This window comes from Notechis scutatus, chromosome Z (assembly GCF_049901735.1).
Source record: "Notechis scutatus isolate UNSWTSFEM ecotype Mainland chromosome Z, rNotScu1.2, whole genome shotgun sequence".
NCBI classification, from domain to species: domain Eukaryota; kingdom Metazoa; phylum Chordata; class Lepidosauria; order Squamata; family Elapidae; genus Notechis; species Notechis scutatus.
In genome coordinates this window covers 11,335,167-11,351,233 of record NC_142025.1, presented here as the reverse complement: position 1 = coordinate 11,351,233, position 16,067 = coordinate 11,335,167, and the positions used below count along the sequence as shown (strand labels likewise).

General features: G+C 45.2%; 1 protein-coding gene across 2 annotated transcripts in view; it reads left to right on the top strand.

Moving 5' to 3' along the window:
• Positions 1 to 16,067, top strand: part of VIPR2 (vasoactive intestinal peptide receptor 2) — a 149,660-nt gene that overhangs the window by 54,043 nt on the left and 79,550 nt on the right. For both annotated transcript variants that reach the window (XM_087946914.1, XM_026687265.2), the window contains exon 5: positions 10,719 to 10,813. In XM_087946914.1, the coding sequence (XP_087803040.1) occupies positions 10,719 to 10,813 (95 nt within the window). The remainder of the gene's footprint in view (positions 1 to 10,718; positions 10,814 to 16,067) is intronic.

The following is a 16,067-nucleotide window of genomic DNA, read 5'->3' as shown; positions in this document are numbered from 1 at the left end:
CCTGGGACTGCTAAATTTTTATAGCATTTTCTTACCCCATAAGGCATCTGTGGCTGAGCCCCTACACAGACTATTAGACGCTAAAACCCTGTGGGGGTGGGGCAAAAGAGAGAACTCCGCTTTTAAAGCCGTCAAAAGTCTACTAACTTCGCAAAGTATGCTGCTTCAATACAATGAGCAATTGCCATTAGTTCTGACCTGTGATGCTTCCCCATTTGGAGTAAGCGCAGTATTGAGCCACAAACTGCCAAGTGGGTTGGAGGCACCCTTCTTTTCAAGGACTCTGTCCAAGGCTGAAAGAAACTACAGCCAATTGGACAAAGAAGCCTTAGCAGGTGTAGCTGGGGTCAAGAGGTTTCATGAGTATGTGTATGGAAGGACATTCCAGCTGGTCACAGACCATAAGCCTTTGTTAGGGTTACTGTCTGGGAGCAGGCAAACTCCCCAGGTCCTGTCCCACAGATTGACCAGGTGGACTGTTTTCCTAGTGGCCTATGATTATCTCTTGACCTATTGACCGGGAAAGAACCTTAGCCACGCAGATACTTTGAGCTGCTGCCCTTCACCAATTCCTGTCGAGGATCCAGCATCGGCCTACACAATCCCCCACATTGATGACCTCCAAGGCTTATTGACTGCCTCTGACGTTGCCAGACACTCAGCTAAAGATCAGATTTTGTCCTGAGTAATGGATTGGGTCAAGAGAGGGTGGCTGGAAATAAATGTGGGAGTTGAATTTCAGCCTTTTAAGACCAGACAAAATGAGTTATCAACTATGCAGGGATGCTTGCTTTGGGGGAGCAGGGTGGCGATTCCTTCCCCTTTGAGACAGCAGGTTCTACACACAGGCCACCCAGGTATTGTCCGCATGAAAGCTGGGCCGGAGTTACATATGGTGGTTCAGCTTGGATCAGGCAATCACAGACTGGGTCTCAGGGTGCCAGGACTGCCAGGTAACTAGACCATTGCCACCCAGTGCCCAGCCCTGGGAATGGGAGAGGCCAAGAGGCCCTTGGTCTCGAATACAAATCGATTTTGCTTGATCAGTGCAAGGACAAATGTTCCAAATGGGGGTGGATGCCTTTTCTAAATGGGTGGAGGTGTTTCCAATGTCATCTATCACCACAGAAGCAGTCATTTGGGTCCTGCAAACTCTATTTGCCACACACGGCCTACCTGATGTGCTGGTTTCAGACAATGGACCTCAGCTGACATCAGGGCCATTTGAGCTATTCGTGGCAGGATTGGGAATACGTCATGTACTTGTGGCTTCTTATCACCCTGCCAGTAACAGGTAGGCAGAACGAGCTACATGCTCTGTAAAGGAAGCTCAAGTTAGGATGGCCCCTGGGGATTGGCATACCAAGGTGGCCACCTACCTGCTGATGCAGCATGCCACCCCGTGTCCAGAAACCAATTGCAGCCCTGCTGAGATGCTAATGGGTAGGAGGTTGAGGACGAATTTGGACAGGTTACACTCTGGCTATGCTCCTGAAAAACCATTAGACTCTTCCACATGGATAAGGGTTTTTATTGTGGGAGACCTGGTGTATGCAAGGAATTACTCGGGTCACCCCCTTATGGCTTGCTGGAATCATTGTTGATATAACTGGGCCGCACTCGTATTGGGTATTGCTGGAGGATGGGCGGTTGTGGCATTGCCACATTGACCAATTAAGGAGGAGGCAAATTACAAGGCTGCACCATCTGGCTTGCAGTGTTGGGCCTAATAATGCACTCCAGAATCTGCCAAAGGGGTCAATGCTCTCCGATGCAGGTGGCCCCAGGATCTGTTGTACACTTCCCCCCTTCCCCTGATCCCAGAGACAACCAGGAAGGTGCCATTGAAGAGGGCAGAGGTCTTGTTACTGGCCCAGGTGATCATGGTTTGCCAATCTGGTTAGCCTGTCGATCTCCAGGCCTTGGAAGATTCCCCCAGACAGAGTCTCCTTCAGCCAGGGTCCTATCAACCATCCGGAGCCAGAGTGCCTCCAGTTGACTGTTTGGCACTTGAGTGAGAGCCCTAGAAATGGCAGAAGTTCTCCAAGGTCATCCAGATGATCCAGGCAGACTTCCACGAAGATTTTCTGCAGTTGGAGTGCGAGCCGCCACCTTATCCCACCTCAGTGTCGGTATCAGATGTGTTGGAATTTCTGCAAGATGGTTTGGACAGGGGTCTTTCTCCCCCAATACCTTATGGTGACAGGTGGCTGCCTTGGTCTTGGTGCTTTCGTTAGAGGACTCAAACACTCTTGCCCAGCACTCCAAGGTGAGAGCCTTCCTTCGGGGAGCCACGAATTTGAAGCCACCAGTGGTTCACCATTACCCCACCTGGAGAAGGTCTTGCAGGCTCTGACTTCAACCCAGTTTGAGCCCCTGTGTAAGGCCAGTCTGCGCTTACTCAGACATTTCTCAGAGTTGGCAGCCTTATCCATTAGAAAGGACCTTTGTGTTTGTTTTTCATACAAACAGGGTGGTTCTGTGGCTGATTTTGCCTGATTTTTGTCCAGGGCCTAAACATGCTCTGGAGAAAAAATGGCACATCTTGGACGTCAGGAGGGCCCTCCACATTTACATCAAGCAAACCTCTTCCTTCAGGAAGACTGAATTGCTGTTTGTCTCCTTTCAGCTGTCAACTTTGGGCCACAGGGTGGGTCGTTGGCTCAGGGCTTGTATTGCAAAATACAAACCCTACAAACTACAGGCTCTCCTGGTGCCCAGGAGAATTACTGCACAGTCTACTAGAAGTGCAGCAACTAACACAGTTTCGGCAACGCAGGCCTCTGTTCAAGACATTTGTCGAGCTGCAACGTGGTTGGATTGACTCTTTTGCCTTGGCGAAGGCAGCCTATACATGTAGAGGTGAGGACTTCAGATCAGACCAATTCCCGCCCGTAGGACAGCCGGTTTTGTTACACTGACCACCATTACAAATGCAGGGCCCCTGCCTTGGCCCCTCAAACCTTTATAAAGATTCTGGCAGCATTAGTGGCGCACCTCAGGAACAAGCTTTCCATCTATAATGTTATCTAGATCAGCGGTTGCCAACCGGTGGGCCATGGAAAAATTTTGGTGGGCCACAGAAAATATGCCCCCCAAAAGCAATTAATCTGGGCCGTGCAATTCTCGTGCCTCCCAGCTCTCCGAGGGACCCTGGAGTCAGTTCCCTGAGATGCATACACCAACCAGCTCCTACACCCGGTGGCGGCAGGCAACAGCAGTCCCCTCCCCAGCACCCGCTGTTAGCTCTCCCCATTAATCCTCTAGCTTTGAATTGCTCCCGCCTCTCTTTCCTCCTCCCTGCACCCACGTGCAGGCAGGAAAGGAAAGAGAAACGGAGCTATGCGCAGCTCTCCAGTCTCCCATCCCTCACTGCCTCTTCCAACATCGAAGCCTCGGAGACGCAGGTAAAGCCGCCGCAGCAGTAGTGTCCTGAGTTGCCTTACCATGCTCAGTTAGTTAAGAATCTCCCAACCCAGAGAAGGAAGTGGCGCTGGAGGAGGAGGAGGCAGTAGTGGAGAAGCAAGCAACTCAGGGTGCTACTGCTGTGGCGGCTTTGCCTGCGTTTCCGAGGCTTCGATATTGGGAGAGGCAACAAGGGCTGAAAAGGGGGAGAGCATCTCCCTTTCCTTTCCTTCCTGCATGTGGGTGGGGGGGAGGAAAGAAAACTAGAAAACTAATGGGGAGAGCTGGCAGTGGACACAGGGGGAGGGGACTCTTGTTGCCGCCGTGTGTGGGAGCGTGCATCTCAGAGACCTGAGCCGGGAGGCACGGGAACTGCAAGTGGGAATGTTTGATGATTTCAAAGAACTCCTGGAACACAGTAGATTGGCATTTTATAGGTCTCAGTGAAAGAGTGAGTTTTGTTTCACCTCCTTTCCTCCCCAGGTAATGCGAGAGATGCTTTCTCTCTCTCCCCCCCTCCCCCAAATAATCACTGGCTGTGGCTGGATTTGGCAGCGAAGTGCTAAAGAGAGCGAAGTGCCCCCAGGGACACCTTTCCTTGCCTGTCTCCAGGTGAGGCTGGAAGAGCCCCCCCCAGCTTTTCCTCAGCTTCAGATCTGAGGCTCTCAATCCTCCACCCGGGGTCTGAAAGGAGCTCCCACTTTCTCCCCCTCCCCTTCCCCAAATAATCAACAAGGGCGGCAGTCCTTCTTCAGGCAGATGCCTGCTGAGAAACCCCTGGAGTGGCAGCCAAGGGGCACTGCCCCCCAAGGAAATTAAAGCCCCCTTTCTGCCTCTGCTTCTTCCAGCGGCAGTTGCCCTGAAGCCCCTCAGCTCAGACACACACACACACTGCCCGCTCTTCTGCCTCTTTGGAAGGTGCCAGGTGGGGGGAGGCTTCCAGCCCAGAACATTTTATTTTATTATTATTAAGCATTTACATTTTTGTTATAATTAAGTAAGTGTGTGTGTGTATGTGTATCATGTATGTATGTGTGTGTGTGTGTGTGTGTGTATATATATATATATATATATATATATATATATATATATATATGTATGTATGTATACGTATATATGTGTATGTATGTATACGTATATATGTGTATGTATGTATATGTATGTATGTATATGTACCATGTTTCTCCAACAATACGCCCCCCCAATAGCAAGACCCAGCATGTTTTCTAGGCATAAAATGAAATTAAGCCCCTCCCCCCAAATTTAGGCCATGTTTAAAACATGCGAAATTCGGGGGGAGGCGGGGGAACTTGCCATTAGGAGTGCCCCACGGGCAGCTACGTCTCACCATCAGCAGCTCCTAACAGCCAATCATGGTGGAGCACGGAGGGCTCCCTTACCCCCACCAAGCACCTTTGCTGCAGACCCAGGTCAGCAGGCGGGTGGCATCGGCATGGATATCCGGCAGCATTTCAGCTGCTTCTCAGGCCTCTAACTTCCACGGTTCCCACCAGTGCTGGCATCTCTCTCACAAGCGCCGTCTCCAGCAACAGCGTCTGAGTTGCTCCTGCTTTTCCCCTGTTCTCATAACAACAGGACAAAAAAAACATTTTGAGATACCTGGCAGCGCCGCACGCTGTGTTCTGGTTTAATACCAAGCGGCTGGGTGGGCGTGAAAAGAGCCGAGCGAGCGTCTCTGCTGCTGCTACTCTTGGTGCTCCAGCCTCGGGCTCTGCAAGTTTGCAAAAGTCCCGGTGCGCAGCCCGTTCCTGCATTCCAAGCGCCCAGGCCGAGCTGCAGCTGTCCCTCTCTTGCCAGCGCCGTCTCCAACAACAGCGGCAGCAGCAGCGGGAACCGTGGAAGTTACGGAGGTGGCTCCCCCACCCGAGAAGCAGCTGAAACGCTTCCACGGTTCCTGCCGTGGAAGTTACTGAGGCGGCTCCCCCAATTGAAAAATGGCTGAAACGCTTCCACGGTTCCCGCCGCTGCTGCCACCTCCGCGCTCCACCATGATTGGCCGTTAGGAGTGGCTGGTGGTGAGGCATAGCTGCTTGCGGGGCACCCTAGATGAGGGTGCGTGTGGGGGAAGAAAGAAATTAATTCACCCCAAAAAGACATCCTAGCCGTTTTTTCGGGGCTCAAAAAAAATAAATAAGACCCTGTCTTATTATATGAGAAACACAGTATGTATATATATATATATGTATATGTATGTATGTATACGAGTGTGTTGATTACATATATATATATATATATATGTGTGTGTGTGTGTGTGTGTGTGTGTGTGTGTGTATGTGTATATGTATATGTATATGTATATAAATAAATAAATAAATAAATAAAATGTATATTTAACATAAAAATTATATTAAATATATTAGCTTTTTTAAAAAATCATATTAGTGGTCCTCGCGATATTTAAGTGTGAGTTTGGTGGTCCCTGAGATCCAAAAGATTGGCAACCCCTGATCCAGATGACATTTTAATACTATCATCGTCTCACCGGCAGGCAGAACTAGATGTACAAGCCACGCTCCAGGTACTCCGAGAACATGGGTTCTCTATCAATTTGGCCAAAAGTCATTTGACACCCACTACTCATCTTTTGCACTTGGGCACCATTATTGACACAGTGACAGGAGAGGATTTCCTCTCCCCAAACAGGCAGTTTAGCATCAGGGAGTTGTCTAAACACATTCGGATTCTCAAATGAGTACCCTGGCCCATTTATCCCAACTACTGGGAAAGATGATTTCTTGCATTGCAATTGTTCCCTGGGCCTGCCTCCATGCCAGAACCTTACAATGGTTTCTGGTCCCATACCAAAGATCAGGAAGGAGCAATGCCATGGCCAAGGTTATCATCCCACCAAGGGTTCTTCTATCATTCCATTGGTGGACTACAAGAAACATCACCAAGGGCTGCCTCTTCAGAGAACCGCACTGAAAGACAATAATCACCAGAGATGTGAGCTTATTCAGAAGCGGGGCACATTACCAGTCTCTCGTAGCCCATGGTCGCTGGCCCCCAAAGCAATCCTGCAGAATCAATTGGTTGGAACTGAGAGCAGCTCATCTGGCCCTCCACAAATTTCAACAGGAGATCCAAGGACTGCATGTCCTCCTGTTGACAGACAATTTGGCCACAAAGGCCCACATAAACAGACAAGGGGGCACTCACTCAAAGTCCCTCATGAGGGAGGCAGAGAGACTGCCACTGGGCAGAGAGGCATCGATTCATCAGGGCGGAACACATCTCGAGACAGTCCAACATTCAAGCAGATTGGTTGAGCAGGGCCACTGTCGACCATTCTGAGTGGCGCCTGCACTCAAGACTCTTTCAAGAGATGTCAGACCGCTTCGGCCAGCAAATCCTGGACCTCTTTGCCTCATCACTCAATGCCCAACTACCGAGATTTTTCTCAAGATTCCCAACTGAGGGAGCAGAGGGAGCCAACGCCCTACACTGCCCCTGGCCTCGGGGTCTCCTCTGTGCCTTCCCTCCCCTCCCACTGATACCTAAAGTGATCAGGAAACTCCTGGAGGAAAAAGCAGAACTTCTACTAATCACGTCATACTGGCCAAGATGTCTGTGGTTTGCGGATCTCAGAGACCTATTGATCACTGGCCCCTGGAGAATTTCGCTGGCCAGAGTCTCCCTCACTCAGGGTCCCATACAACATCCAGACCCACAGTGGCTCCACCTGGCCATATGGTGTTTGAGCAGAGACTTCTGAAAGGTGAGAAACTCTCCAACAGAGTCATCAAGATGATCCAGGTGGTGAGACGTCCATCCACTAATCGCATTTATAATGCCACTTGTACAAGTTTTTGCAGGTGGTGTGACAAGACAAAAATAGGCCCCACCTCACCATCAGTGGCACACATGCTAGACTTTCTCCAGGAGGGTGTGGACAAGGGGTTTTCCTCAAATACACTACGTCGACAGGTAATGGCACTGGCTTCAGTTATTTCCTGCGGGAATCTATGTTCTCTTGCACATCATCCGAGGGTACGTAGTTTCCTCCGTGGGGCCACTAATTTGAGACCTCCACTGGTCCATAGATATCCCACCTGGGATCTAAACAAGGTTCTCACAGCGCTCACCAAACCTCCGTTTGAACCCTTGATAACCATGAGCCCCCACCTTCTTACCTATAAGGTGGTATTCCTGGTAGCAAGAAGAATATCCAAACTGGCCACCCTGTCAGTGAGACAAGATCTTTGTATATTCCACACCTAGACCCGGCTTTTATACCTAAAATAAATTCTGCTTTTCATCAGGCACAGTTGATCCTCCCCAACTTCTGTCTAAGACCGGCCCATGCCTTAGAGAGACAATGGCACTTACTAGATGTCAGAAGGGCATCTAGTAAACAGGACTGTGTCACACCGGAAGACGGAGACCCTCTTTGTCTTGTTCCAGCCCTCCACTCTGGGCAGGAAAGTCACAGCCTCAACAGGCTGTGAGTCACAATTGTAAAATCCTACAACATAGAGACATTGCCTGTGACTGCTCCCATATATGTGGCTTGGGCAACCCAAGCACCGATTGATGAAATCTGCAGGGCAGCGATATCATTACTGTTGCCCTTCATAAGGCATTATAGACTGGCTGCTTTTGCCTTGGCAGAAGCAGCTTTCGGCAGACATGTCTTACAGAGGATTCACACGAGAAGGGGGACTCCAAACCAGATGGAAAGCATCCCGTAGGACACGCCAGCTTTGGTATGTCCCTGGCCTGGATGCTTGGAACAGCTCACAGGAGAAAGGGCATTGGTGCTTACTTGATACGCCCATTCTCTGGGAGCTGTGAAGAGCATCCACCCCCACTCAGAGACCATCTAGTCCTGGGTCCAATCCTGGCCAAGATTAAAGAACAATGGTGAAGGAAGAACAACAATGAACTAATCACTTCGACTTCGCCAAAACTGGGGACAATGGGACAAGCAGCAGGGAGGAGTGTCCTCAGCCTATCGAACAGCAGATGGAAGCACTTTCCTGGCCTGGATGCTCTTCACAGCTCCCAGAGAATGGGCGTATCAGGTGAGCACCAACGTCATTTCTCTGCCTCAATAGTGAGGTGTGCAGCATATAAATTTAGTAAATAAATAAATAAATAAATAAAAATCTCCATTGAAAGGTACAAACGTATTTTGTGTAGTTTCTATAGCCTACTGTATTTAAAAGGCTTGCTGAATCTTTTCCAAGACCCCCTCCCTGGCCGGCAGAACCCCCTTTTACCAAGACGGTGTAGCGGCGGTCCGTAATGGCCGCCACAAAGAAGCCGGCAGCTGGGCAAGTATGCGCAGGAGGAAGAGGAGAAAGTTTTTAAAAGTGAAAGTCTTCTTGGTCGATCCAGGACTCTGAGATATATTTACTTTAATTCCTGGAAGTGATGGCTTTTTGGATGATTCTTTCACAAAAGAAAGCAGGCGGCAATTTTGAGGTGCTGAAAGGAAAGTTTACTCTCCCTCCCGACGGAATTAACAAACGGATATTGAGAAACCTGTTTTGTTTTTTTCAGGTAAAACTGGCTTTATGGGATAAGTCGGAAGGGAGAGGACAAAAAAAATATATTTATCTGGTTGGATTTTGTTGGAGGAGATGCCTTAAGGATTTGGAGACAGAAATAAAATTTTAATAAGGCTTCAAAATACAGATTTGGATTTTCTTTTTTCCTTTGTCTGACACTACCCCTGGAAGAGAAAGGGGAAATTTTGTGGCTTGGATTGATTGAGGATTGTGGACTGTGGGATTGTCTTCCTTCTTTTTGGAATATTTTGGTTGGAGTAAGAAGAAAGAGGAAAAAGAAAAGAAAAGATTTATAATGGCTTTCTCCTTTGAGGAATTGAGGGATGAATATGAGCAAACAAAAGCAGCCTGTAAAGATGGCATGGAAAAAGCTTTTCTATTTTTAGAAATGGCGCTGGTTAACTATGAACAGACAATGCGACAGATGGAACAACAACAAGAAGAAGACGAAGACACCATCTTTAATGAATCCCAAAACTTATCTAAGAAAGAAGGAAGGAAGAAAGCGAGGAAAATGAAGGACTTAAGATCTAAAAACATTTAAGAAAGAGAAAAATATGATGCAAAATAAATACAATGATAGTAAACAAGAGAAAAAGGGAATACAACAGAGAAGGGATGCCAGCAAGACAGAGGTTAGAAGAAGGGGGTAGGAAGATCTGGTGGGGGAAGAAAGAAAGGGGAAAGGCGGAGAAAAGCCACAAAGTTTTAAAATTGGATGGGAAAAGAGGAATCTTTTTAGGGATAAAGGGTAAAGTATAAATTTTCTTAAAAAGATTTTGCAAGGTACATAAGATGGTATTGTAACATTTGTATTAGAAATAAAAAATTAGAATGGCTTAAGAGTTAATAAGAAATTAAAATGTTGAAATGTTTAATAATGATTGATTTTTAAAATGTATGCTATAAGATTTATTATTTAGATTTATTATTTAACTATGTATTTAGGAGGATACTATGTATTTAAACATTTTTGATTTATTACTCTGTTTTTATTGTTATTAAAAGTAAAAATTAATAGATAGAATGTACCAAGCAGAATCAGATTGGGTATTAGATGTTATTTTAAATGTTAATCTAATATTTAGGGAGAGGATAGAAAGACATCATACTCTGATTAGTGAGTTCAGGAGAAATTCTTTTTTTTTTTTCATTATAAGGAATGAGATAGAGGGATAGTGAAGGATGGGCAAAAGATACAAATATAATGAATTAAATTAAGATGGATTGAATAAGATAGAATTATGAAGAGTGAAATGTGTGGAGAAGTATATATAGAAGATATAGAATGGTAAACAAAATAGATAATGATCTATAAGATGAGCATGAATATAATTAAAGCCCATATAAAGAGAGGTACCGGGGCCAAGTTACTTTACTAAAGGATTTTTATATGTTTGTTTGTGTCTGTTTATGTTTTTGAGAAGCATTGGTGAAACCTTTTAGAAATACAGAAAGAGAATGACGATAATCTAGTCAGAAAGAAATAGATGAAATAATGGTGGTGAAATTGGATAGGAGTGAGTAGAAGTAAAGAGAAATTGGATAAGAGATGTTTTTATGCTCATATGGAAATGGTTTAAAATAGAATTGTATTGTATAAGATAAGGTTTTATCTGACTTGTAAAATTTATGATGGAAAAAGGTTCAAATATGTAATGGTTGATGATGATTTGTTTGTTTCTGAAATTAATAAAACTTGCTTAAAAAAAAGGCTTGCTGAATCTTTTCCAAATGTCTGCTTATGGTAATCAATTAAAATACATGTTTATTTCATAGGTTTTCTATGTTTGGCTGAAAGCGATTTATACCCTCGGACACAGTGTTTCTCTCATTGCTCTGATCGCAGGAAGCATCATATTTTGTGTTTTCAGGTAAGTTTGTTGAAACATGGCAGGGACCAGGTATTATGGAAGAATAGGTAATGTTCTCGCTTGTCACTTAGCAGATCCCTTATTTTATATTTTAAATAAAGCCTCCTTTGATTCAAAGTCAGTTTCTGGTGATTTGAAGGATATGACCACATGGTTATCTTGTCAATCGTATGGAAATTCTGGGATCTTCATCCAAAGTCTAAATAGGCTGGATGCTGTTTAGCTTCTAAGTCTAGAAAATCTGATCCGGATGTTGAGGTTTTTCACTTGTTCAGACGTGTTTAATTGCAACCATTTAATTAAAATAATAAATGGAAAACAGCTGGCTTGGTGCAGACCAAAGTGCCATTCTGCAGTATCACCTATATTTCTAAAAATCCTTTCGGAACCTAGACAAGCCCTCTAGATATATAGATGAATATAGTCCTGTGCTTTGTCAGTCCTCTGGAGCCCAGGACTTTGCAGTCCCAACAAAGAGGCCCACCTGCTGAGGAGAATAGGTGAGTGGTTGAGGAGATCTAAAGGAGGTTATGTGGGACAACCTTATTGAATTGTCTTCTGAAGAAGAGTTATTTTGAGACTGGCTGTTTTCGTCAACTCAGCCATTTCCCGAATGGGCAGAGCTTTCCCTCGGCAGCCATTTTTATGTGAGTACCAACATAATTTCAACATTCTCAATGTATCCAGGGCCTAAAATGGATTTAGACCAGCAGCAGCCATAGAAGATTTGTTATTTTATTAAATAACAGTGCTGATTAGTGAACCTAATTTAAACTGGGCAGTGTTATACTGCAGAAAGCTTGTGAGTTCGGGGGCAAATTCTGGAGAAGATTGCTAAAGAGAGTTATTGGATAAGAGAAAGGCTCACAAAATGAAAGACAGGATGCACTGCAGAACATTCCCCCCCCTTGTAAAAGACCTTCCCAGGGGCAATAAATAAAATATTCTACTAGTAAGACTTATGAAAGAAGACAGTGCCAGTCGTATGAAAAAAAGGACAGGCAGCCAGTATATATTTAGTCCTTTCTTTATTGTATCTTTAGGATGTAAATAAAGAAAAGAGTAATTAGGAATTGCAATATGTACTTGCCCGATAGAGCAATAATATAGCTTGCAAATATACAGTTAAAAAAAACAAAGACTATATTTAGTAGAAAAGAGTTATCTCTGTAAGAAGACAGCTAAAAGAAGTGAGCGCTGAAATTCAATTATCTATTTGTAAAATCAGATTCCCCCTTTGATGCAAAGGATGTTCTTCTCCTGTGAAAAACATTTGAGTATTTGTCAAAAATATGTACTCCCTCCAGCAGGGTCCCCCAAGATATGAAGGTACTCTTAGGTGCCCAGCTAAGCCAACATATTGAACAACAATATAAGAAAATGCTAAAGGTGAATTATCACTTTAATAACAATGGCAAAGGCATCATTTCATAATGCATGTGTAGACTACATGGATAAACAGCAGGGGAATGTTTTTAGGAAAATGGATACCCCAGAACTTCTCACCATCTTCATGAGAAAACTTTACAAAGAACAGGAAGCTGCAGTCTGGATGGAGCATGTAGAAATAATATGGCTCTTGAACAGTTGCTAAGCCATGTCCTCCATTGCCTCCTCCTGAGTTTGCCCAAATTCATGTTCATTGCATCAATGACACTATAACCATCTCATCCTGTTATATACCAACATGGTCCTCTTTCTAGTCCACAGTTCAGGCGGGAGTTATGGCCGTTGTTCATTGGCTGACCGGTCTGACAGCTGCAGTATAAAAGGGACTATCAGAGTGCATCAGCTGTTGCCCGCCACAATGCGTAAACTCATTAACTTGTGGCAGCTGCGGGTAACCAGTTATGTTCAATAAACGTGTTTAACTGTTAAAGGGTTGCTTCTCAATTTACTGACGCTGCCAATTTAACACTGGCGACAAAGGTGGGATCATTTTAAGTGTAGTCCCACTGATAGAGATGTGGTTGCTCGAAGAAACATTTTTTTTCCCTCACAAATCGTTTCACGATGACGTCCGCGCCATTTTTTCTGTGTTTTCATCCGACTTCTGAAACCTGGGAATCTATATTAATTGATTTGACTGTTTCCTAGACGCTGCTGACTTGTCAGAAATTCCCAGCCAAAGAAAAAAAGCTTGTTTTCTGAGTTTTTGTGGCGCAACTGTTTTCGACACCGCAACCGCCCTGTTAGCCCCTCAAACTTTAAAGGCTGTTTCTTGGGAGAGCGTACAAGAAGTTTTGAGCAACCATTTCTCTCTGAAACCATCGCACGTAGCAAGACGTCTGGCTTTCAGAAGGGGAGCCCAAGCTGAAGGGGAGACCATTAGTTCTTACATGGCTGCCTTGCGAACCGCTGCTTTACATTGCGGTTTCGGAGAACTCAATATGTTACTTGATCAGTTAATCTATGGCATATGTGACCTTCGGTTGCAGCATCACCTCCTAGCTAGGTCCAATCTTACATTAAAAGTAGCCGTTGAAGAGTCAATAGCCACTGATCAATCCACACTCTCTGCTGTGGAAATTCAAAATTCTAATCCGCATACCATAAATCCTGCTGCTGCTAAAGCATCCATCCACTCTGAGGATGTGGTCCCCGAGGGTGCCTCAACTGACAAAGAAGACATACATAGACTAAGGGGCCAGCTGACACAACAAAAAAGGAATGGGATTCCCACCAGCAAACCAACACAATCACAACTATCCTGTTTAAGCTGTGGCGGTAATCATTTGAGATCAAATTGCTGATTTAGAAATGTTATCTCTTTAAAATGTCAACGTAAGGGACATTTAGCTAGGGTTTGAAAAAGCGGAAGGAATCTTAGTCAACAATGGACCAAGACTTAGACAATTTATTAAATGAGTTTGCTGATGTATTTAGCAAAAAATTGGACAAATACGTGGGCACACCGATCTCGTTCAATTTGGACCCTCTGGTAGCACCTATCCGGCTTAAGCCTAGGAGGGTTCCCTTTGCGTTGTGAGTGAAAGTAGATGCGGAATTAGATAAATTAATTTCACAAGGAATCCTTCAGCCTGTGGATTTCTCAAGGTGGGAAACTGCTATAGTGACTCCACTTTAAAAAGATGGTTCTATTCGCCTATGCGCAGAGTACTGCAGCACATTGAACAAGGCTTTACACCTGAATGCCTATCCGGTGCCAGTTATCCAACATTTATTACACACTTTAGGAAAGGGGTCTATTTTCATAAAATTAGATATGGCCCAAGCTTATCAACAGCTCCCCGTGGACAAGAAGGCTGCTGAAGCCCCAACTATTGTCACTCACTGGGAGCCTTTAAATGTACACTTACAATTTGGCATAAGTACTGCACCAGGCATATTTCAGAGCATCATTGAATGCCTTCTTCAAGGCATGGATGGCATCATACCATATTTCAACAATGTTCTTATCTCCACAAACAGTCACAATGAACATCACACGTCTAAGGGCAGTGCTAGCCTCTTTTCAAAAGGCTGGATTAAAGCTAAAGAAAAATAAATGCAAATCCGCTGTTCCTCAGGTGGATTTCTTAGGTTACAGCATAGATGCTACTGGAATCCACCCCATTGAATAAAAGGTTAGAGCTGTTAAAGAAGCCCCAACACCTACATGCAAGGTGGAGTTGCAAGCTTTCTTAGGACTCTTGAATTTTTATAGTTCCTTCCTACCGGACAAAGCGTCCATGGATGAGCCACTTCACAGACTGCTAGATGCTCAGATGCCTTGCGTTTGGGGCCAAAAAGAAGCAAACTCGTTTGAAGCTGTCAAAGCATTAGTGTCTTCTGACAGTGTCTTAGTTCAATTTGACTGCGAACTTCCAATTGTTCTTGTGTGTGACACTTCCCCCTTTGGCATTGGCGCAGTCCTTGGCCACAGGTTACCCAATGGTCATGAGGCACCTATCGCTTATTTCTCGAGGACTCTGTCGAGCACAGAAAGGAATTACAGTCAATTAGACAGTGAGTCCTTCGCTATTGTAGCTGCCGTAAAAAAATTCCACGAATTCCTGTTCAGATACTGTTTTGAAGTTATAACCGATCACAAACCTTTATTAGGAATTTTAGCAGGTAACCAACAAATCCCTACATTCCTTTCACCTCACATCACTGTTTTGTCCCTGTTTTTAGCATCTTATTCATATACATTAACCTATTGAGCCGGCAAGCTGTTCTGTAACACCGATGCACTGAGTTGCTGCCCCCTTCCAGTCCGAGTCAAAGACCCCACAACAACGACGGCAGCCCTTTTGATCGATGACAACCACTTGCTTAGGCCCCAGGTTTTGGAAAGCCTACATGAAGGGCATCCCAGGGTGGTCAAGATGAAAGCTATAGTTAGAAGCTATGTCTGGTGGCCTGGTTTAGACCTTGAAATCTCAGAAACAGTTGGTACCTGCCAGGCTTGTCAGTTATCAAGGCCTGCACCGGCCACGGCTACCCCTTTCTAATGGGAATCAGCTAGAGCCCCCTGGTCGAGAGTGCATATTGACTTAGCAGGCTCCTTTAAGGGTCATATGTTTTTAATAATTGTGGATTCATATTCTAAATGGGTGAAACTCACACTTATGCACTCGGTAACATCAGAGGCCGTAATAAAGGCATTAACCAGGTTATTCGCAACACATGGGCTACCCGATGTGTTGGTGTCCGATAATGGGCCCCAATTCACATCCAATACATTTGAAATATTCACAGCGAAATGGGCATCTGACATGTTTTGGTTGTGCCCTATCAGCCGGCGTCGAATGGCCAGGCTGAGAGGGCAATTAGATCTGCCAAAGAGACCCTAGGGAGGATGGAGGGGGACGATTGGCATGCCAAACTAGCCAAGTACCTTTTAATCCAGTATTCGATACTAAGTGCAGCCACTAACTGCTCCCCTGCAGAACTCTTAATGGGTCAGCGTTTGCGGACAAGCCTTGACAGGCTGCACCCAAATTTCACCCCGAGCTGTCCCTTAGATTCCTCCAGCAAGTTTAGGGTTTTCAAATTATACGACCCAGTTTATGCGAGGAATTTTGCAGGAGACCCTTTGTGGGTACCAGGGGAGATAATAGCTGTCATGGGCCCAAAGTCCTATAGAGTTAGGCTATCTGACGGCCGAATATGGTGGCATCATATCGATCAATTGCGAGGTCGATGGGGTTCATCCACGGATCATTGACCCGATGACGACCGACAAGATGGCAACCGACCAACTAAGGTAGAAACCAACAATTCCGAACCCAAGCCGACGAACACTGAG